This window comes from Tenrec ecaudatus, chromosome 12, assembly GCF_050624435.1.
Source record: "Tenrec ecaudatus isolate mTenEca1 chromosome 12, mTenEca1.hap1, whole genome shotgun sequence".
Taxonomy (NCBI): domain Eukaryota; kingdom Metazoa; phylum Chordata; class Mammalia; order Afrosoricida; family Tenrecidae; genus Tenrec; species Tenrec ecaudatus.
Window position 1 is genome coordinate 138,206,823 of NC_134541.1, and position 24,250 is coordinate 138,231,072.

Consider the following 24,250-nt stretch of genomic DNA (forward strand, 5'->3'; position numbering starts at 1 on the left):
CTGGTTTGTACCTGGCATACAGTAGGTGCTCCATAAATGTTTGGTTCTGAAATGAGATGTTTGTAGCACACTTAATTTATAAATGAAAATGTTTTAGAACTTCTGCAGTATCTTAAAATAAAGGTGATTTTTTTCAACTGTGTTCACAATTGAAACTGATCTATGGAGAGTGCCACACCTGTGTGAGTAACTGGTGGCTGAGGGAATGCCGCCCTCAGGGCCCCATGATCCCGGTCTAGACCCTTCTGCAGGCTGAGTCAACAAAAGTGTCTGCCCTCCATCAGGCCCTATACCAGGTGGAGAAACCAGAGGTCCATATAAGATCCAGATTCTCATTTCAAGCAACTCACAGAATGCTACTTGTTAAAGACCAAGGCCACTTAAGTTTGTCTCTTGTGGAATTTTCGGTAACCCTGGCATTTTAGAAAACCTTGTACAAATTGGGAGACAGGTACAACACTTCCCTTTCATCTGGGCAGGGAACACCCTCCACCCTGACCCCGCCCCCCTGCTTCCCTTCATGTTCCCCCACCCTCCACCCCTCTTTTCTTGAGCACTGTCCTTGGAAGCCTCCCTCCCTGCTGTAAAGGAGGGGGGAGGATATCCAACTGCATGCAAGCCAAAGGGAGCTCATTTTGCCTCCCCTTTTGTCGAACAGAAACTGCCTTGGTGTTCACTCACCAGGATCTGTCTTTTGTCCCCAGGAAACCTGCAGGAAGTGTCAAGGACTCTGGAAAGAACACAATGGCCTCACCTGTGAAGAGCTGGCTGAGAAAGATGACATCAAGTACCGGACCTCTATGTGAGTGACACATAAAATGGAAGCTTCTTTCAGGTCCCTCAGCCTTATGTCAGCCCTTTCTTTATGGCAAGGGGGGTGGGGTGAGGTGAGTATGTATTGTTAGAAAGACACTCTCAAATTGGCCCATCTAGAGGGATCTTGGGCAGGTGACCTAATCCTATTTCTTTATCTAACGTAGTCCTTCCTCATGGAGCTATGTGGGATGTCAAATACAATGCCTGTAAAATGCCTGACATGGAGGAATTCAGTAAATGTTGGTCCCCCTTCCCCTTATTGTCTAAATAAGTAAGTGCCACATTTTAATTAGCTTAGGATAAGATACTAAATTAAATAACCTGAGATATCCAGCTTCCAGGATAGGGTTGGAGGGGTGGGGTGACGGACGGAGTCAACATGTTTGAGTTAAAACCCCAAAAAGCCGTGCATTTAGTACTATGGAAGTCTGTTTGTCAACCATAAAGTAGCCCAGCCTTGTCAGGCTTGTGGGGTCAGATCTGCCACTGGACCCAGGTCCCTTCTTGTTTGCCTCATTGTTCCCCAAGATGTCTTCATCTACATGATAATGATGCTTAAGACCACTTTTATGCTCCAGCTCCTAGGAAAGGAGAAAAGGAAGACAAGCTACCAAGGCAGGCAGCAGTTCTTTAGTTGTCAATGACACAGAAGTTATAGCTTTTACTTCTGCATGTACCTGTTGATCTACACTTAGTTACCTGGTCTTACCTAACTCTAAGTCAGGCACCAAATGTAGACTCTAGTGTCCAAAATCCAAAAATGCCTACTAGGTGTTGACCTGCTGTTTAGTAGTTGGGGTACAAAGATGCAGCAATATGTACTTGAGTTTGCCGGAACTGTCCTGAAACGTGCCCTTACCCCCCAAAACTTCATTAAAAATAAAAACACCCCTGTATCTTCAGGGGTTTATTTCCCACTCTCCTGCAGGAACCTGCTTTCTTCATGCGACTACTATGTTGTCTTGCTGCATGACAGATGATTAAGTCTTTTGCAAACTGCTTCTAGTGTTCTCTGCTTATTGGACAAAGAATAAAAGCATTTGTCCAGATCAATAGCCACAAAGCAGTTGCCAGGGGCTATGTTTATCTGCTCTGGTAAAAAATGACATCTGGAGCAGCAGCTGCAATTGGCTTCACCCCCTGATTACACTCAAGATAATGCACCATTCTTCTCCAAGACCACTTTTCCTATGTGGGCCAAACACAGAGACAAAGGGCCGTGTGTTGGGAATTGGCACCTTTGCATCTTAGAAGTCTAATGGAAGCACCTGTCTTGAAGCTTCCCCCAGGAATGATTTTTCTGCAGGGAGCAGGGTCTTCCATGGGCTACTGCTTGCTTTGCTACCCACACCCTAGCCTTTCTTCAACAGATCAGTGACCCAAGAAGTCACACCCTTTGCTGAGTATTAAAATAAGAAAGGACAGGGTAAACTCGGGAAATTATAAGCAGTTTGTTGTTGCTGCATCGTGAAATGCAGCCTAACAGGCCATTCCTTGAATGGCACTTTAAGAAATGTCGACTTTTAAAAAACCTATCCATAGTGAAAAGCCATAACCACTTACTTGAATTCTCTCTTTATCTTAGGAATATTTCCAGCATCCACCAAAATAAAAATAATAGCATGATTATCCACAGTTAACAACATTCTGCCATACTTCCATGATAGTATTTTTTAAGATCATTTTATTGGGGCCTCTTTCAGCTCTTCTAACAATCCATCAATTGTGTCAAGCATATTTGTGTATATGTTGCCATCATAATTTTCTAAACATTTACCTCCATGATCCTATTTTTTAGCTTGTATTTTAAGGCCAGTGTAATCCCTGACAGCATGTCATGTCATCTCTAAATAATTCTGTGTATGTGTGGTGGTGGTGGTCGTGTTCTGCATAGAACTTGTCATTATTGTTAATAAAACTGACAGCTTGTCTTTGGTAACACCTCATACTCAGTCCTCCTTCAAATTTCCCCAGTTGTCTCCCTCAAAATGGCTTTCAGTGTGTACTACATTGTGTTCAGGTCACGGCCTAAGCAAGACCCACTAGTTAGTTCCATTAAGTTGTTAAGGACTCCTAAGGTTCGTTTCTTCTAGAATAGTCCCTTCCACAACATACTTTTTGTCTTGCCAACATAACTTTTTTAACCATGCCATTAACTGTGGGAAAAGCAAGAACAGTTGACCTGTAGTCTCTTATTTCTGGTGTTGGCTCCTTGGTGTTATTTAACTTGTTCTTCTGCCCCCTCTATCTCCCATAAGTTTTAATTTAGGTCTAAAAGCTTGTTAAGGTTCATGTTCAACTTTTTTGATAAGAGTATTTCATAGGTGGTCCAATTATATCACATAGAGAGGGACATAGTATTTGTCTCTCTGTTGAATTCTTCTAAGCCATTTAATGGCATGATCAAGGCACCACTATTTGATAAATTGCTTTAAGGAAAGTGAGGTTGTGGTTGAGTCTCAACCACTGTTATGAGACCCAAAGTAGAGCTCTGATGTGAGTGGAGAAGGGGTGGGCTTAAGAAATTCTTAAGGAAAATCAAGAAGAAATAATAAGTAAAGTAGCCAGCCTGCCCTCCCTACCGCCCCTGCCCCCAAAGAATGTACTTCAGAGAACAGCACTGAAGCTATAGCTCTGGGAGAGGGACATGTCTGATCAGAGCACACTGGAGCAAACAAAGAGGGAAGGAGAGAGAGTGGAACACATACAGGCCCACCAAGCCCTGAGGACGATATTCCTTCTCAGAGCAGCCAGTGCACAGAGGACCATAGGACCAGCCCCACCACGAGACACAACGTCCCTCACTGACCCATAGTGCTATGGGAACAACACTGGAGACACAATGCGAGAATTGCACCCGATCTGACCCCACCACACCGGGGCAAAATACTAAGGGTGTGCAACAGGGCAGCTAGAGGAGCAAAGTAATGAATTCCCTGGGGAATACCAAAAATAGACTTTGGGACCAGGGACATGACACCTCATCAGACTCCACCAGAAAACACTCCTAAAGGTCAGCAAACTATATAAGCTTTTTTTGTTGTTGTTGTTGTTTGCTTTTCTGTTTTGTTTTGCTGCCTTGTTTTTTGTGTTTGTTATTTGTCTCTGCATGTCTCTCTAGATAAGATAGGCAGGATAAACAATCTAGAGGAGAAAATAACGGAACCGATGGTTCCTGGCAAGAAGGGGAGGCAGGGGAAAGGAAGGGGAGGGTCAGCAAACCCGGGGACAAGGGAACAAGTGGTCCAAAATCGATGGCGAGGAGCAGGTGGGATGCCTGGTGCGGCTTGAACAAGAGCAATGTAGCCAGAGGAATTACTGAAATCCAAATGAAGACTGAACATGATAGTGGGACAAGAGGAAAGTAAAAGGAAATAGGTGGGGGGGGGGGAGATGGAATTGATCACAATTTTATATATATATATATATATTATATAAAACCCCCTCCCAGGGTGACGGACAACAGAAAGATGGATGAAGGGGGAGACAGTGGTTGGTGTAAGACATGGGAAAAAACTGTTTAAATTATCAGGGGGGCGGGGAATGAGCTGATACCTAGGACTCAAGTAGGAAGAAAATGTGCTTGACACAATGGATGTATGATGGCTTGTGATAAGAGCTATAGGAGCTCCCCAACAAATTATTTTTAATCACTTTATTGGAGGCTTGTCCATCAATTGCATCAGGCGTGTTTGTACATACATTGCGTTCATTCTTTTCTAGACATTCTTTTCTATTGAGCCCTCAGTATCAGTTCTTTTCCCCCTCTCCCCCTGATAGACTGTGCATTGTTATTATTCCATCTCTCACACCCACTGCTGTCTCCCCATGTTTTCTGTTCTTCCCCTATAGAGATGTGTGTGGTTGTGTGTCGATCATTGCGATCATTCCCCTTTTCCCTTCCTCTTACTCCTACCCTTCTGGTATCACTGTTCCCACTCCTGTCCCTGGACTCTGTATGTCATGAGCTGCCATCTCCTATCTATACCTGTGTATGTGTTCCAGTGTAGTCTGACTTGAGAAACAGCACTGGGGTCATGGTAATGGGGGATGAGGAAGCCTCAAGGAACCAGAGGAATATAGTGTGTTTCACTGATGCTTTACTGCAGCCTGGTGACTCAAAAAAGAAGTGAAATAAGACTTGGTAGCTGAGTGGATATAAGTGACGAGAATGGAAGGAGTCAGAAAGAATTCTTGAGTTTCTAGTTTGGTTGAGTGAACTACACAAGTAAGCAAAGAAATTAGAGGGGAGAGATGCAATGGAAGCCTGTAAAGGCTTCCCTTGCAGCCATATTGAGTCAGTCACATGTCTCTCCCTGCCAAGCCCCCATTGGAACTTTTTCAGGGTTGGAGATGCATCCCGAGTGTTTTTCTGGAAAGCATTTAAATGGCATTGGAACAACTGTATTTACACATGCGAAGGAATAAGGTTGGACCCTTAACGCACCCCATATATAAAAATTAACGCAAAATGGATCAGAGACTGGGGGAAATACAGCCAGAATGCTCCTTAGAGGCAAAGATAACAAGGCCTCACCGCATACACTTCAGACATTATCAGGAGAGAGCAGTTGCTGGAGACAGACATGCTTGGCAAAGTGGGACAGTAACAAAGGGGGAGGCGGCCCTCAAGATGGATTGGCACAGTGGCTGCAATCCTGGGCTCAAACATGACAGCAGTTGTGGGGCAGCACAGGTTCAGCCAGTGCTTCATTCTGTTGTGCATGGGGTCGCTATGAATTGGAACTGAATGCAGGTACCTAACAACAGCAACAAAGGCGTAAAACTATTAGGGAGAAAAAAATAAATCCTCATGATCTAGATTTTAGTAATGGGTTTTTAGCTACAACACCAATTAAAACACAACAAAAAAGTATTGGACTATATCAAAATTTAAAACTTTCATGATGCAAATGATGCTAACAAGAAAATGTAAAGACAACCCAACACAAGGAGAGAAAATATTTGCCAGTCATATATCTAATTAAGCACTTATATGTAGAATATATAAAGAATTCTTATAACTAAATAATAAAAGATAAATGGTCCAATGTTAAAATTAGTATATCTATAGACATTTCTAAAAAATACATAAATGGCCATGAAAACATGCCAAATATTACTAGCCACTAGAGAAACACGAAACCACATGGAGATTCCACTTTATGCCCACTTGGATAGTGGTGGGGTTTTTTGTTTTAAGGAAATAATAAGTGGTAGGAAGGATGTGGAGAAATTGGAGCCCTTATAGAATACTGGTGGGGATATAAAATAGTGGAAAAGTTTGGCAATTCCTCAAACATATCTCAGCAATTGTTCTCCTAAAGATAAAACCCAGAAGAATTGAAAACAGATGTTCAAACAAAAACTGGAACACAAATGTTCGTAGCAGCATTATTCAAAACAGGCAAAAGGCGAAAATCACCCAAATGTCTATCAGCTGATGATTGGTAAACAAAACGTGGTGTTTCAATACAAGGACATGTTCTCTAGCCATAAAATGACTTCTGATTCAGGCTACCACATGGACAAACCTTGAAAACCAGGTAGAGTAAAAGAAGTCAGGCAAAAAAGGCTTCTTGTGTGAATATCGTTCCATTTAGATCAGCGGTTCTCAACCAGTGGATCACACGTGACCCCTTTGGGGGTTGAAGGACCCTTTTACAGGGGTCACCCGATTCATAAAAGTCACAAAATTACAGTTACAAAGTAGCAACGAAAACAATTTTATGATTGAGGGCTCACCACACGATGAGGAAGTGTATTAAAGGGTCACGGCATTAGGAAGGTTGAGAACCACTAATTTAGATGAAGTGTTCCCAGTAGGCAAATCCATAAACATAAGAGGAGGAATGGAAAGTGATCAGTGGGAACAAGATTAATCAGACTCCTTGTAAAAGAATGCCACTGAATCAGAACAGCAAACATCATGTGTATCAAGATCTGATAAGCAGATGCCACAGGAACCACAACCTGCTCCAGGAAGAGTTCCGAGCATGGTGGGGTTGTGATGAGAACAAGCAGTCATGAAGCCCAGGGCTCCGGGTTAGATGTGCAGAGGAAGGCAAGGGGCCTTCCTGTTTGTATGCTAGCTACACCGCAGACATAGCTGCAGCACAGGCTTTCCTTCCTGCCCGGTCCCAAAGAGCACTTCCTGTGGAGGCCTTCCACAGCCACAAAGCCACTCTCTTGGGCCATGTTTCCTGCAAGTGTGCAGGCTAGTCCCCTAATCACCATTTCCCCCCTTCCCCCTCCCCCCCCCCCCAAGAACTGCCTCTGACTTCTCCCAGATCACATTTGGCACTTTTTTTTTTTTTTTTTTGGTGGCAGCTGTGGGATTCGAACCATTTGGCACTTTTTCGTTAACAGCCACTCCAGATTACAAACAAATGCCGGTTCTAACTCTTTAAATTCAATTTGTGTGTGCTTTGGAACAGTAACTAGGGTTCATTTCATGTCAGTCTAATGTTTGCCATATAATATATGAGGTAGCTTCAAATTTTTATGGAAAACTGGAATTAAAATATAATGGAATTTTTTTCTTTGCAAACTAAAACTTTTTTTTAATCATTTTATTGGATCGTACCATTCTTATCACAATCCATATATCCATCCACTGTGTCAAGCACGTTTGTACATTTGTTGCCATCATCATTCTCAAAACATTTGCTTTCTACTTGAGCCCTTAATATCAGCTCCTCATTTTTCCCCCTCCCTCCCACCCCCCTTCCTCATGAACCCTTGATAATTTATAAATGATTATTTTGTCATGTGCCATCAGCATTTTCAAAGCATTCTCTTCCTACTTGGGCCCCTGATATCAGCTCCTCATTTCTTCTCACCCGCCCTCCCTCACGAACCCTTGGTAAGTTACAGATTACTTTTTCCATATCCTACATAGTCCTCCATTGCCCCTCACCCACCTTTCCGTTATTCGTCCCCCTGGGAGGGAGTTCTAGGTTAATCCTGTGATTGATTCTCCCCATCCTCCCAGTATCTCTACTCTCCTTGTTGGCCCTGAGGGGTTTATCCTGGATTCCCTCTGTTTCAGGCTCTTATCTGTAGCAGTGTGTATGCTCTGGTCTAATCTGTTTTGTAAGGTAGACTGAGGTCATGATAGTGGGGTGAAGGAAGCACCAAAGAACTAGAGGAAAGTTGTGTGTTTCATCGGTGCTATACTGCACCCTGACTGACTCATCTCTTCCCTGTGACCCCTCTGTGAGGGGATAATGGAAATTTTTTTTTGGCACCCCTGGGTGGGCACGAAGGAATTTTTTTTAATGAACTTTTAGAAGCCTTTTTATACAGTATACTTGTACTGTGTATTTAAAAAAAAAGTTAACACTTCCCAGGTACACTAAAGCAACTTTAATAACATAAGCATACCAAAATACTAATAATCATGTTTTGATGTGTGTCACAATGTGATACCAGGTGGTTATATGAGTCATTGTTTGTACCTCCAAGTTTTAATAGAATAGCTTTTACAGGAATTGATTGGAAACTACAGTTAGACAACAGAACCCACAGACTGCTTACACTGGATAGGGGTCACTGAATGCTAATGGCAATCCCTTTTGGTATGGGGCTGTTGAGGTTAGGTGTAGGGTCCGCGTGGTTCCACCTCGTACTGTGGGTTTGAGGGCAAAGGCCTTTTCCTCTGTCCACTTGAAGAGTACGTAGTCTCCCTTGGCCCCTCTCCCACCTATTAACTGTTTCTCGTGAGTGACAGCCAGTTGATTAGAACAAAGCAGGAAAAAGACATTCTGCTTCCTAAGCCTTCTGGGAAGGATTGCTTAACCAGGACTCTTTCTAGACACTTCTTTCTCACTTACGCTCAAGGAGCCTGTCCAGGAAAGAAGTCGGCCCTCCCCAGCCCACCAAGAGGTGCTCACTTCCAGCCACAACAGTCTCAGCACTCCTAGAGAACATACTTGTGCCCAAGTAAAACTTACATCGTGTTTTGGACATCAACTTTCAAATTGGAAAGTTTGTCTTCAGAACTTTGAGTCATAACTTGTAGTATTGAAAAGTATCTCCACAGTTGCTCAGTATTTTAAAATTGTGAATATGTTTAGTATATTATTAAGTTGGCAGTAATAAATTTAGCTGTATTTAAACTTTGTCTCCGTGATTATGTTTCTTGCTCAGCAAAACTGAGAACTCATTTATTCTTCTGTAACTTGAACTAGTCTTCAGACTCTTTCACAGCCAGGGATGTGGGGCCATTCACAAATGAGACTCAACGTGAATAGCAGCCAGTGTTTGAATGCATTTTTGCTATTTTTATACACATGAACTGGCTTCTAAGGCATATACTAGCACAGCCTTCTATCAATAATGTCAAACACTGGCTTGCATCCAGACTCAGCTCCCTGCCTCACTAAAACAAAGTAGGGGGAGGAAATGGCTGCATTTTCTTGCCCTAGTGAGAGTCCCAGACCCACTTCAGGAAGGATCCTAGCTGGTGGGATGAGAAGTGTTCAGAACCGATTCGACGAGACAAAGTTTCAGGGCTGGTTTCTTGTCAGGACTGTGTCAAGTGTGCAGCACCATAGGCTTGGCCCTCCTCCGTCTTCCAGGAGCTCAGCCCAGTGGAGGTCGGCAGACACGAACAATGAACAACAGTAGGTTGTGTGGTGAGGAGCCAGTGGAACTGGGCACCACTGGAGTGGTTAATTCAGCCGTACCCACTCCTGACAAAGAGCCAGAACTTCTCATCTTAGCTCTAGTCATTTCCCCTCCATATGTGTGAGAATGTTTTTGGAATCAAGCAGCCTCTCTGCAGGCTTCCCTCTGGCCAGGACTGAGTTGTAAGCGTGCCCATTTTTGGTGGCAGGGAGTCTGGGAATGTGAGATTCTGACATCGTCAACTTCTGTCATGGGAGGTGAGCCCTGCCAGCCAGGAAGAAGACAGAGACTGGTTATTGGGCTGTCCCCAACCCTGTCTATACCGCCTCCTTGCCAAGTATTCAAAGCCTGGGGTGTTAAGGATTCAAGTGTGCCCCCAGAAAATATATGTATTATTGAATCCTAACTTCCATGCATGTGATTATAATCCCATTTGGAATGGATTGTGTTTGTTACAGAGCTCTGGTGGAGCAGTAGGTTAGGAATTAGGCTGTTTGCCAAAAAGTCAGCAGTTGGAACCCACCAGCCACTCTTAAGGGAGAAAGATGCTTCTGAAAAGCCTTGGAAACCCAGTGGTGCAATCCTACTGTGTCCTACAGGGGCGATGAATATGAAAGACATGGTGGCCAAAGGGGCAGTGAGGTTTTGCCATCGTTTGTTATGCTAATGGAGCATGGTTGTAGACATTAGATAGCTAGATGGAATTTGGCACTGAGAGGTGGAGCCACACACACAGGTGATACTCCACAAAAAGCTAAAATGTGGAAGCTGTTTGGAAATTGGGTGATGGGTAGATGTTGACAGGCTTTAAGGCACTTAATAGTAAAGCCTACATTTGATTGCCTTGAAGAGACAGAGGAAACTTCTGACATCAACTGAGGAAATTATGCTGGAACTGAGAATGGTCTCCTCTAGTTCCCAAGGCTGATTACCTTCAGAGAGGGAACCTCTACCCTCCATTTTTCGTAACCCTATTCTGAAACCAGCTACCCCTCCCTCGGCACTCTACTTCTGTGACTAACTTCAATAATCCACTGCTGTGCCCACTACTGTTTGTGAGTTCTATGTGGCAATTGCAGTGAATTATAGGCATTTTTAGGGAAGTTAACAGGTTACAATTCTGGTGAGAGATGTTGAGGATTTGGTTGTTCTGGCAGATAGTCTCTGCCATACCTACAGGCAGGCTCCTTTCTATCTCTTAGCTCACTCGTCATGTCTTTTTTGCCCTGCTCAGGCAATGTTACAAAGTTTTTTTAGGGCTGCCAATAAATGTATAAAGGGCATGCCACTCTACTCTAAGGTTCAGCCTGAAGGTATTCAGCTCTGTCTCTAAGCCAGCAAACCTAACTCCCCCAGTTAAGTGCCCTGATGTACCCCAGCCCCACAAGCCTAGCCTCCTGTCCAAAAGTACTCAGCTCTGCTTGCTCTGTGGGCTAGGAAGTTCATCACGCTGTATCACGCACTGGCTCCTGGCTCTTCTGCTGCCATGCCTCTCCTCTCAAAGCTGTCTCCTGGATGAAGAAAGCTAACTGCTTAGGGATTTGGGGTCCAAAGTGCACACTCCACTCCTTGCTCCTCTTTGTGGTGGTAGCAAGATCCTCCCCTCCATTCCTCTCCCAGCTGATTTTTTATACCCCAAAGGATAGCGATCACAATTAGCTCTGTTAACTATCACAGATGAATCATATCGCCTAAGCAGTATTTTCTCCCACATTCTTAAAAGACCCACAAGAAAAGCAAAGGTCATTTGGAGGCAGTAACAAAGGCTATGGCTAGAAGAGCCATGTTAAATAATAGAAGGCCTCAAACTTGGTTGAATTTTGAAGGTCAAACACAATTTTAGTAAGGGCTCAGAGGAGAGTGAGAAAAGCTGTGGAGAAATTCTCCATCATCCTAGAGAACACATACGAGCACCAGCAATAGAGCGTTTCTAGAAATACTCCTCTGGTGAGGTTTTTTGCTTTTGTTTTTTTCTGTTGAGGTTTTAAAGAGAAATAATGAAAGTGTAAATTGGACAATGGAGGAAGGACTGTGCTATTTATACAATGACAAAGAATTTGTCTGAATAAGTTGTAAATGTTTGGTTGAAGATAGACCCATAGCAAGCTGAGATTTCTAAACAAGATACTACTTAAAGGGGCCACATGATTGCTCCTTGCTGCTCACAGTAAATGTGAGAGTAACGAGATGGGCATAAAAATGAATTGTTCAAAAAAATGTTTTAATACAGAAAATTTACGGACATGTCAATTTTCATCAAGGAGGTTGGCTACACAATCTTTTGTTACAGGATTGAGGCTGTGACTGATGGAGTTAGCCAATTACAGTAACAGAAAACCTATCAGCTTAAATCCGAAGGGAAAAAGCAGAGTTTTTTTTGTTTTTTTTTTAATCATTTTATTAGGGGCTCATACAACTCTTCACAATCCATACAGACATCAATTGTGCAAAGCTCATCCGTACTTTCATTGCCCTCATTCTTTTTTTTTTTTAAATTTTAACAATTTATTAGGGGCTCATACAATTCTTATCACAGTTCATACATATACATACATCAATTGTATAAAGCACATCTGTACAGTCTTTGCCCTAATCATTTTTTTCTCTTTTCTTCTTTTACATTTTATTAGGGACTCATACAACTCTTATCACCATCCATACATATACATACATCAATTGTATAAAGCACATCCATACATTCCCTGCCCCAATCATTCTCAAGGCATTTGCTCTCCACTTAAGCCCCTTGCATCAGGTCCTCTTTTTTTTTTTCCCCTCCCTCCCCTTTCCCCCCTCCCTCATGTGCCCTTGGTAATTTATACCTCGTTATTTTGTCATATCTTGCCCTATCCGGAGTCTCCCTTCCCCCCTTCTCTGCTGTCCCTCTCCCAGGGAAGAGGTCACATGTGGATCCTTGTAATCAGTTCCCCCTTTCCAATCCACTCACCTTCCACTCTCCCAGCATCGTCCCTCACACCCTTGGTCCTGAAGGTATCATCCACCCTGGATTCCCTGTACCTCCAGCCCTCATATGTACCAGTGTACAGCCTCTGTCCTATCCAGCCCTGCAAGGTAGAATTCGGATCATGGTAGTTGGGGGGAGGAAGCATCCAGGATCTGGGGGAAAGCTGTGTTCTTCATCGGTACTACCTCGCACCCTAATTAACCCATCTCCTCTCCTAAATGCCTCTATGAGGGGATCTCCATTGGCCGACACTTGGGCCTTGGGTCTCCACTCTGCACTTCCCCCTTCATTTAATATGGTATATATATACATATACATATACACATACATACACACACTTATATCTTTTTTTTTTTGCATGATGCCTTATACCTGGTCCCTTGGCACCTCGTGATCGCACTGGCCGGTGTGCTTCTTCCATGTGGGCTTTTTTGCTTCTGAGCTAGATGGCCGCTTGTTCACCTTCAAGCCTTTAAGACCCCAGACACTATCTCTTTTGATAGCCGGGCACCATCAGCTTTCTTCACCACATTTACTTGTTCACCCACTTTGGCTCCAGCCGTTGTGTCGGGAGAGTGAGCATCATAGAGTTCCAATTTAATAAAAGAAGGTATTCATGCATTGAGGGAGTGTTTGAGTAGAGGCCCAAGGTCCTTCCGCCACCTTAATACTTGACCTATAAATATAGACACATAGATCTATTTCCCCATCCTCCTGTATATATTTGCATGTACATGTCTTTGTCTAGACCTCCATGAATGCCCTTTGACTCCTAGCTCTTTCCTCCATCTCCCTTGACTTTCCTCCTGCCCTACTACCATGCTTCATCGCCACCTGGGCTAGAGTATACCTCTTCTCTAAGCAACCTTACCCTTGATCATTTCCCACCAGGCCTGCCACTTCCCCTTCTCTACCATTTGGGGTCCCATGTTTTTCCCTTGTCCCTGGGTTTGTTAACACCACTTCCTTACCCCCCCTACCCCCCCACCCCAAGTCCCCCCGGAACTGTCGGTCCCGTTGTTTTTCCTCCAGATAGTTCATCCAGCCTGTCCTATTCAGACAGACCTGTGGAGTCACTAACATGCAGGAAAACAAGACAGAGGAAAACAAAGCAACAGTATACAACCAGACAACAAAACAACAAAAACAAACCACTGACAAAGAACAGAACAAAACAGTTCACAAGAGAAAAGCTTGTAGTTAGTTCAGGGATCATTTGCTGGCCCTTAGGAGCGTTTTCCAGTCCAGTCTGTTGGGGCACCACGCCCTGGCCCCAAAGTCCACTTTCAGCATTCCCTGGGGACCTTGCCACTCCATTCCCTTGCTGTTCCGAAAAGCAGAGTTTTTTGTTTGTTTTTTTTCCTTAGAATTCTACAGGCAGGAACAGGCCAAAGAAGCTATGTTTGTTCTCTAAAAAAAAAGAAAAGGACCTTTCCTGGAGCAGTTTAGAAATCAACAAAGCCATTGGCAGAAGCAGAAAAGTAGGAGTTCATCAGTTTCAAAGGATGGGGCCACAGTCTCCTGAATCTCTAGAGTGTTTGGACCATAGCCTCCGAGGTTCTGGGGAATAGGGGCTGCCCAAAGCTGAGGGAGTGTTTGTCCAATGGGCTTGGAAGGCAGAGCTGAGAACCCAAAGCCAAGGGGTTTACACCCAAAATCCAGAGCATGTAACCAGCTTCCAGAATATGGAGGGTTAGGCCATTGCTTGGAGCTAGTTGTACATTGTTCTGATGGGTTTTGGTGCGTTTTATCCCTTATTTCCTTCCAGATTCTCACATTTTCAGCAGAAATGTCTATCTTGTGCCTGCTCCACCATTGTATATTGGAAGCAAAAGTTTATCATCTAGATTACACAGGTTCACACCAATGAAGGGGAATTTTGCTCCAGGGTGGAATATGTCTGGAGCCTTACCTGTATTTGATATAGATGGTTCAAAAGATAAGATTTCAGACTGGGAGTTGGCTTAAGACCTTTGGGGTGAGTGTGTTTTGCAGATATCAGGATAAGAATTTTGAGGAGTTAAGGGTAGAGTGATGGGTTGAACCCTACTTACCATATGACATGTATTACAAATCTTAACCTACAGTTGAGCCCCATTTGGAAATGGGTTTTCTTTGTCCTGTTAATGAGACAAGTCCATGTGGGGTCAGTGTATTCATCTCTCCTGAATTATAGAGATTAAACAAACAAGAGAAGTAGAGACAAGGGAGAGACCAAGCCATCTGAAAAAAACTGGAAAAGATCAGGAACCTTCTTCCAGAGCCAACAGAGAAAGAAAACCTTCCCGTAGAGCTGGTGCCCGGAGATTGAACTTCTAGCCCCTCACTTGTGAGAAAAGTAGTTGACTAAGTCACCAATGTTGATATTTCACAAGCAAAATAGCACTGAAAAACTGAGACAGGCATGTAGTGAACGCTTTAGCTTCCTGACTCTCAGTTATCCAGCTCTGTGTATATCACATTCTGTAGGAAGACGCTCATTTTTTTCTTCTCTGCTGTAAGACTATGGGGACTCTTAACAAATGAATCAGACATTTTCCAAGTGGGGAAACACAAGCAGTTGTGTCATTTCCCCAAGGCGTACTGATAAGCCTTGGACCCAGTTCTCCACTGCTAAAACATAGCTGCTTTTCCTACTTGAATGTCACCGTGAGGTGGGAGGGTGGGGGTGCTGCACAGTTATTAGATGGTAAAATGACCATGTAATGCCCATAATAATATTTGTCTTTCCTGCCATCTACAGTCGTGGTTTTGTTGTGCTTTGTTTTCAGTGAAGAAAAAATGACTGCTGCCCGAATTCGGAAGTGCCACAAGTGTGGGACTGGCCTCATCAAATCTGAAGGCTGCAACCGCATGTCTTGTCGCTGTGGTGCACAGATGTGCTACCTCTGCCGCGTGTCTATCAACGGCTATGACCACTTCTGCCAGCACCCACGCTCCCCGGGAGCCCCATGCCAGGAGTGTTTCCGATGCTCCCTCTGGACGGACCCCACTGTGAGTGCGGGGTGGGGGGCAATAAGGGAGTGATGGAAAGGTGATGATGTCTATGTAACTGATTAGGAAGTAATAAGAAAGCTGCTTTTCAGAAAGCAGTATGCTCAAATGGTATTTATTGAAGACAAGTTCTTTTATCTTTCAGATAATAAGAATGTTCTGTGCCATTTGAAAGATTTCAGAGCATAGAAAAGTGGGGGAAATTTTGCATATATTTGTATAAAGCCATAAACTCAACGGAGGCAGTTCTACCATGTCTTATAACGTTGCTATGAATCAGAACCGACTCAGAAGTGGACTGAGCAGATATATCCTTCAAAACTTTGTAAGGAAAATCCTAGCACCCAGAAACCATGATTGGATGAATTTTTTCTGAAATTTCAAGGCTGGTTAAATGTTAAGAATTCTATAATATTGGGCTCAAGTAGAAAGAAACTGTTTTGAAAAGGATGATGGCAACATATGTACAGATGTGCTTGACACGATGGATGGATGGTTAGAAGAGCTGTAAAGAGCCCCCAATAAAATGGTTGGTGTTTTTTTTTTAATTCCAATGTGAGGGCAATCTGCCTATGACATCTGTTGCCCCATTGATCGCCAGGGTTGATTTCAGGTGATCTTGCTGGCTAGGCAGATGTCCCCTTTCTCCCTCACCGCTCCATGTGTGTCCCTCCCGAAGCTGCGTGCTCAGTTGAAAAGGACGACATTCACTCAGGGGTGTAAAAGTAGCTGTGCTCCCCTGTAGAACCTCAAAACAAGTCTCAAAAAAATGTATTATAGATCATTTTTCCAGAGAGTAAAGAAGGCATTTCAGTAAAGCCAAGTATCCATGCATAATTTGAGCATTGAAAAAAGTCTTAGAAGGATGCTCCCTTAAAATTTTCCAAAAACCACTTCTATGTAGTTACCCGCTGCCACTGAGTCAATTCCGACTCTTAAGGATACTAGGTAGGGTTTCCAAAACTGTACTTCATTATGAGAGCAGACAGCCTCATCTTTCCCCAGCAGCACAGCCAGCCTTGCAATTAGCAGTCCAAAGTTTACCCAACAGTGTTGTCAGGTCTCCCTCAGGATAGCTACTAGTATATGTTTAGTAGTGAAAATCTATGGGAACCTACCCAGTAAAGTCAAGAATGAGACTGCTTTGCTTTGGGAACTGCTAGTTAATGAAATTAACCTAAAAGGCTAAGATAAGAAGCAAACCTCAGAGAAAGTAATGGCTGATGCTTGCTGGGGACCTGCTGTGCTCTGATCATGCGTTATACCTTTTTAGATGTAAAGGAGAAAGGCAAATTTACTATCTGAGGTTTAAATTAAAAAGATAGACTGGTTCACTGGGAAACTGGGAAGTAATGAGAGAGTGGCAGGAAACAAAGTACGTGTACAGCGTGCCCATCACCCAGGAGCCACCAAGTTAGACTCTTAACTTACGGTGACCTCACGTGTCAGGGGAGACACATGGGCTACAGAAGGTTTTCATGGCTGGATTTTCAGAAGTCGATTATCAGGACTTTCTTCCAAGGTACCTCTTGATAGACTCAAACCTCCCACACTTGATGAGCTGTCAAGCATTTAACCCTTTGTACCACCAAGAGACTCACAGTAGTAATACACATCATAAACTAACCTAAACTGGAATTTTAACAAGAAATATATAAACATAGGAAGAAAGCTATAAAACTTTATGCCGCTGAAGGGCATAAAGAACATATGGGAAGTTATGCTTTGGTTTTAGGTAAACTATGATATTGGAAAAACAGTAATTCTTAAAGTTCAGGTGACCCTGAAACGAGGAGGAGATGTTTAGAAACACCAACCCCTAACGTAGCTGAAAGTCCACATATAACTTGTTTCCCCCACAAAACTTCACCACTGCTAAACCAACCTGCTGTTGACCCAGAATCTGAACAGTAACATAAATAAGTCAGTTCACATGTGTTTTGTATGTTATATGTGTTAGGGAACCCTGGTGGTGCTGTGGGATAAGTATTGGACTGCTAACTATAAGATCAGTGAGTCAAACCCACCTACTGCTTCAAGGGAGAGAGATGAGGCTGTTTGTTTCCATAAAGATTGTCAGTCTCAGAAACCCTATATTTTGCTGTGAGCCAAATCAGCTCCATGGCAGTGGGATTCATTATACACTATACTCTCACAATAAAGTAAGTTGGAGAAAGTACACTTACAGTACTGTACGTATCAGTAGCATGAGTTTACATCATTTTTATATATTGGGGGGAAATATACATGTGACTAGACTTGTTGCCGTTTTAATTCCCTAATCCAGGGTCAGCTATTTAGTCTCTTGATTTAGAACCATCGCAGTCAGTTCTAAACAGATCTGTAAGGATAAGTATGGTATATGGGAAGACATGTTATCAAACAGTAATGTGTATTTTAAGGCCCCAGGGCGTGAATGTATTGTATGAACATGAACCTCATCGTGTAGTAGAGAATTGATTCCCTGCTAACATGGAGCAAAAGAAAGGCTTTGAGGAAGTACCCCAATGTGCCTTTGACAATGACCTAGTAGTGATAAACAGTAACTTCTCTCGTGCATGTGCGACAGGTGACGGTGATCTGGTTCGTGGGAAATATACTTGTCCCTGAAAGGGAAGATGGCATTGCATGGTAATCACTTCCCTCCAAAGCAGCCGTGAATTGTAATGTGACCTTGAATTCTGTAGAGGTTATTTTTGTTTGTTTCTCTTGAGAATTGATCGTAATATTTCTGTGGATAAATATTGAGCTTTGTCAAGGTTTTGGAAGAGAGGCTCATTTTTCACTGGCATGCTACACTAAAGAAACCATGCGGACATCTGTAAATGAAAAGTAAACAAACACATTTAAGGGACAAAACAGAGTGGAGGAGCAGACCTTTGAGCCCTCCATGCTTGATGAGTACACCACTTAGGATCAGTGGGGAAATAATAGTCACTCACCTGTTCATTGTTGAATAGCCAACGTAGCCAGGACTATTGAGGGCAGAAGGGGGACAGTCTGGTGCCAGGAGTCTTTCGTTCTGTTAGCACCTTGAAGCAAATACAGGTGTCTGCTTCAGATCCAGAGACCCGGGGACGCATCCCTGAGAGGCACATCAGTAGTACTCGATGGACAGAAACCTATGTGATCTGTACGAACAGACAGGAGGCAAGGATAGTGTAGAGGTGGTGAACTTGGGCAAAGCCAAGTAGACTGGTGAGGGCCCAAGTTGGGGTTTCAATCCAGGTATGACACAACTCTTTGACTTACTGTGGGGAGTGAACTAGCCAGATAGGGTTTTTAAAATCACCCTGACTACTACTAGGTGGACATAGGGGATTTTCACTAGCTGGTTTTTGGTCACTGCTAATCACTCAAAAATTTCTTGTCTAGACCAGACAAGAAATATTTCATTTCTCTTTGACAAAAGACACTAGTAAACAAAGGTTAAGGGAAAAGCTGGGAAATATAGGTGTAACATATTAACGATAATTGATAGGCGTTCTCAGGATGTAACGAGTAATAGCACTCTAAAACACTGGTAAACATCCCTGTATTAATAAGAATTGATTTTGTCTATGAACAATAGCAAGCTCAAAAACAACTGCTTAACCTAGAAGCTTGCTTTTCCCGCATAAATACATACAGAAATGAGCAACCCAGTCATGGAACAAAACATCAGGGACTCCTGGCTTCCAGCATTTTCTCTGCCAAGGATTGGATGTGGCTGTGGTCTGGAAAGGATCTAGGCATCAGGAGTGTTTCCAGAAGATGCTGCAAGTCACCACTGTTCCTCATTGTTTTGTTGCTGAGTGCCGTTCAGTCTGTTCCAGCTGTGGTGACCCTGTGTACAACTGCCCCGTCTTACGCCGTCCTCACATCATTGTTTTGTTTAATCCCATTATTGCAGCCAATGTCAGCCCATCTTCGCAGATATCTTTCCGTGTTTCGCTGACGTTCTTTAAGCATGATGTCCTTCTCTGGGGCTGATGCACAATACAAAGGATGAAGTCTCACCATCCTTTCTTCAAAGAGCCGTCGCTTGCTGTACTCCTAACACAGACTTGTTCGTTCTCCATGGTGCATTCAGTGTTCTTTGACATAACGCAAATGCATCAATTATGTCATCTTCATCATTCATTATCCAATGTCCACGTGCAGATAAGGCCACTGCTAACACCATGAATTGATTGGACCAGGCACTCCTTCAGTGGTCAGAGGGACATCTTTGCTCTTCAGTACTTTCAAAAGGTCTCACAGCAGATTCACCCAGTGGGCATTGATTGTAGATTCAAGTAAAATTAAATCCTTGACCTGGGTGTTAGGGTTTTTCTTTTTCTTTGTGTTGTGGTGTGAATCACACCAAAGGCTAGAATCTTGGTCTTCCTCAGTCCTCTTCACTTTTAACAATCAAGGTTGTGTCGGCTATACATTGCAGGTTAGTTGTTCACCAGTCTTCCTCCGTTAGGCAGTCTCATTCTCATGAGCCAGGGCTTGCTTACATGGCTTCACCAAGCCAAGAGGCTGGGACCCTTGTGTGTCCACTATTGCTACAGGAGGAGGGAAGGTAACACCACAGTAAGTCAAACAGTAACATGTACGAAAGAATGTATTCTAAGGTCTACTGTGGTAATTGGACATGTTCACAATGACATGGCTGTAAAACTGCTTCACTGAAGATGGGGTTGCATGTAGAAACCACCTTAAATATCTCTGAAAATAGGGGATAAGCTCAATATTACATTAGAATAGCAGGCAACCACAAAAATGAAGCGGTCTCTATTTAAAGATGGAGGTTTGCAAATAGAATACCACAACCCATAGCACTGGGCCCACTGACCTGTAGTGTACCCCCAGAGACAGAGGAGTGTGTAGTAGACCAGGCTCGAGAGGCAACGGGGTTTCATCCATGAGACTATGTTTAGAGCTGCAGGCTTTTCCAGAGAAGCTGGAAATCTACTTGAAATTAAATCGCCAACTTTTTATGATTGCTGTTAATCCAGACATCTTTAAACACTGCAGGCCAACCAGACATCGTTATGTTAGCTGCAGGCTCTGGCCTCTGGTGTGTCACCAGAGGCAGGCTTCAGCCCAGCATTAAGGAATGTTCCCGAATCCTCAGAACTGTCTGAAGATTTTTGTTCTGCTCTTTTAACTTTTTATTGTACACTAGGTGAAGGTTTACCAAACAGATAAATTTTATATTCAGCCTCTCTATCTGTATACATTTTGTTCTCCTCATCCATAGCAATCCCCTCACTGTGTCAGCCGTGATCCCACTTCCTCTGTGTCCACTCCGCCCCCTCTCCTACCCTTCCCATCTTTATCATTGATGGAAACGCTGCCCTTTTGATCTTAATGCTGATGATTCTAACTTGGGTAAGTTCACTTCCAAACCTGAAGGAGTATTAAGGGTCATGGTCTCAGAAGTCCCACCAGTAGGCCTGGTCTCTTTTGCACATTTTCTCCCACCATCTCTAGGACCTTCTAATGCTCGCCTTCTCAGAGCCAGCCACCATCTTAGTTGTGGTCTCAGGGTTCCCGTGGCCTCTGGACCGTTAGACTAACTGTCTCCCTGTGTCTTTACGTTTTCATCTCCTTTTCTCCCGATGGAGCAATGGCTGCACGTGAGCTTTTAAGATCCCTGTCACTGCTCACCAAAATAGCATGTAGAACACGGCCTGTTATACCTCTTAACCTTGGTGTCCCTCAGACGATGGTCCTGAGTCCCCAGGCCTAGCAACTCATGTCCTCAAGGTGTTTGATTGTGACGATAAGTTTTCATAACTTTTCCTCCCGTGTACTCCCCCGCATTCATAGATACATCTGTAGCAAACTACCTAAGGTAGGTGGTGAGATGCATGGTGTTGCCTAGAAGCCAGATGCCCACAGGTCAGCAGTGTTGTGTCAAGGAACATACATGAAACAGCAGAGGGATTTTCGTCACAGAATGGACTTGGCTTCCTTCTGTTGTGGGAGAGCGAGCAGCCACCATGGGAAGAGTGTTCACCATGGTGATTCATAGCTGCCCATGCCTTCCCAGGCCTCAGTGCCCACCACCAGCCCTGAGGCCTGAGGGTTGCTGCTGAGAACTCTGTTCCTGGGTGGCACTCGATCCCTCTGGAAGCAGCTCACAAACAGGACAAGGCCAGATCTTGGCCCTGGGTTTCTGTCTCCGGGCTTGGGAGCCATCTGCTAACTGGAGAAATGGCTGGTATTTGCTCAAAGGCAATTTCAAAAGGAAGACGGGGTGAATGTAATGCTTCCGTTTCTCTCTGGTCTCCAGAGCCAGAGGTTTGATTTGTTCTGGTCGTCCCGTTCCCACAGAGCAAGTTCTTGTCCAGAATCAGCCCAGTTCCCTTGACTCACACCAGGACACCGATCAAATTCCAGCTCAGCATCTGTTGGGGCTTCTGAGAACACAAAGCCATTCAGAGGCAAAGGAGACAAAGGGAGCGCTGTCAACCTAGCTGCTCCCGGCGTCATTAACCGTGGCCAGGAAGAAACTTGAGTTCGTCACCAAGGGAGGAGGGTCTTGTCCCCACTCTGGCTGGAGAGGGGCTGATCTTCATCCTTAACGAATCGCGATGTCTCCGGAGACGGCCCTGTCTCCCATTAGAGCAGCTTCGTGAACAGTAACGCACTTTGTCAGCACCAAATGTTTTGGTCGCATGCCAGCCAAAGCATCCGACCAAGAGTCCTGTGGATGAGGTGTGCTCACAGCTAACCAGCCTCAGAGTACACTCGCAGCTTAGTTTGACTCCTAACAATGCTTTTGCTCCCCACTGAAGCTTCCTGACAGAGAAAAAAAAATAAGGTACCTTGTTGAGAGGAGGAGGAGGAAGTACCAGAGGACAGAGGCACAGTTGTCAGGGTTTCAGGCCGCTTTAAAAGCCCAAACCAAGATCCACAGACATGCAGCGTGGTTATTCTATTTGTTTTTGGCAGCGTGGTTTTTGTGGTTCGGAGAAGCATCCAAATATGTCAGAGGCCAGGTGGCTGGCCCGCCCATCTAAGATTGTGCCCCAGTCACCTTAGGACAGCCGTGCTCAGTCGGGTTCTAGAAGTGTCTGAGGACTCCCGCTGTAGGTTTCCTGCAGGTAAATGGAGCTCCACAGTGAGTCTGCCCCAAGGACGCTCCAATTCTACAGAAAGTTGTTCAGAGACCTTTGTGTCTCCGCACAGGAGACTTTGCAGCAGGTCCTGCTCATGGCCGGTAGACAGCTGGGCAGCACCTTTGCTTAGCAGCATGCACCTGGCCTGTAGCAGGTTGGAGTGGCTTGTGTCTATCTGTGTCTGATTGTCAGATGGGGTCAGCTTGCATTTGCCTCGTGGAAACACACACACACACACACGGGGGCGGGGGCGGTAACAGGTTCTGGAGAGAACTGAGGAGGAAGAGATGAGGCCGTGGTGAGAAGAGCGATTCACAACTTGAGACTAGTGGCTCATTTTTGGCTTCGACTGTGCCCTACTCCCTCCACCCCCACCTCCAACTACTTCAGTTCACTGTTTGTAGAGAAAATGGGACAGTGAAGGGACCCAGTGGTGCCCATCCCTGGCTCCTCAGCTTGCTGCTGTCCAGCCTGGTTGGGCCTGACGCCCATGTTAGCCCACTCCACCCCCGCACACGGGAAAGTGGGATGCAAAAGATCCCAGCCTCTCGCCGAGGACCTTGAACTTAACCATTCCCTGAGCCCCTTCCTGGGCCCGAGGGGGACAGTGGGATAGGGCCTCCTACGAAGGCCAAGACGCTTGTGTGGCTCCATCCCTTTGGGCAGATTGGAAACAGTATAGCCACCCTGGGTGTAAGCTGTCTCTGGAGTGCTTTCGAAGGAGATAAGGCAGTTAAGTTGGTCCTACTACTCAACCCAATAAACACAGTTGTTGAAGCACATCTGCCACAGCCAGCTCCAGCACCTGTGGGCAGCACACTTGACCCTGACCAGAGTCCAAACAAGACCTTCGAATCTGTGGAGGAGGTGCCCCTGCAGAAGAATGGGACCTGGAGTATCATGTCCTCCCCTTCCCTGCCTTACCCAACTCAGCAATATCTCTACCCACACTTTCCCCACCTCACCACCTTGCACCCTCCAGTGCAGTGTCCTGCCCTGTGGGCTGTTCTACCCAGCTGCGCAACATATGCCTCACCAACTGCTTCCCCTACACCAGACACCCCTCCCCATTTCCTGTTGTGGGGGATGCATGGGAAGGGGGGCAGTCCTGTCCTCGTGTTGGCTCAGGCAAGCTGCAGCTGGGCAGGGAATCATTTGAAACTGTATATTGGCTCTTGGGAAGCCTTTCCTGAAGCCACTGCCAGAATATTAACAGCAGCTGGGCCCAGCCAGTGGGAAACAGGGCAGCGGATGATGTGCGTTTTAAGGGGAGATCCATCCACCAGGACAATGTACCATCCCCTCTCTGTGCTCACAGGGAGCGGGCCATGGCTGCCAGGCTGGCAGCAGGACCATGGAAAAGCAGCTGCAAAACACAGTCGAGAGCTTTGGCAAATATCTCTGCCAAGTGCATAAGTGGCTGTTGTGGGAAAGGTCACAGGGCCTGTGATGGATGCTAGTAGCAGATTCTTGAAATCATCCACCTTCCCTGTCTCCTTCATCAGCTTTCTAGACTCCTCTGCTTGGGCAGGGTCACATGACCACCGTTACCGTGAGGGTTAGCTGGTTCCTGCCTTCTTCCCTCCCCCCTCCCCCTTCCTTCTAATTGGAACTTCTCTTAACTGGCCTGGCTCCCCACCACCAGCCTACCATTCTCGCCTGGGCTGTTCCTCATCCCCTCCACGTGAACCCTACGTGTCCCAACCCCTGTCCTGCCTGCATCCTGCGGAGCCCTGAGGAAGTCTGC

General features: G+C 44.8%; 1 protein-coding gene across 3 annotated transcripts in view; it reads left to right on the forward strand.

The window, feature by feature from the left end:
• The window catches only part of RNF216 (ring finger protein 216), a 125,728-nt gene that overhangs the window by 95,191 nt on the left and 6,287 nt on the right, over window positions 1-24,250 (forward strand). For all 3 annotated transcript variants that reach the window (XM_075527558.1, XM_075527557.1, XM_075527559.1), the window contains 2 exons: window positions 705-802; window positions 15,184-15,406. In XM_075527558.1, the coding sequence (XP_075383673.1) occupies window positions 705-802; window positions 15,184-15,406 (321 nt within the window). The remainder of the gene's footprint in view (window positions 1-704; window positions 803-15,183; window positions 15,407-24,250) is intronic.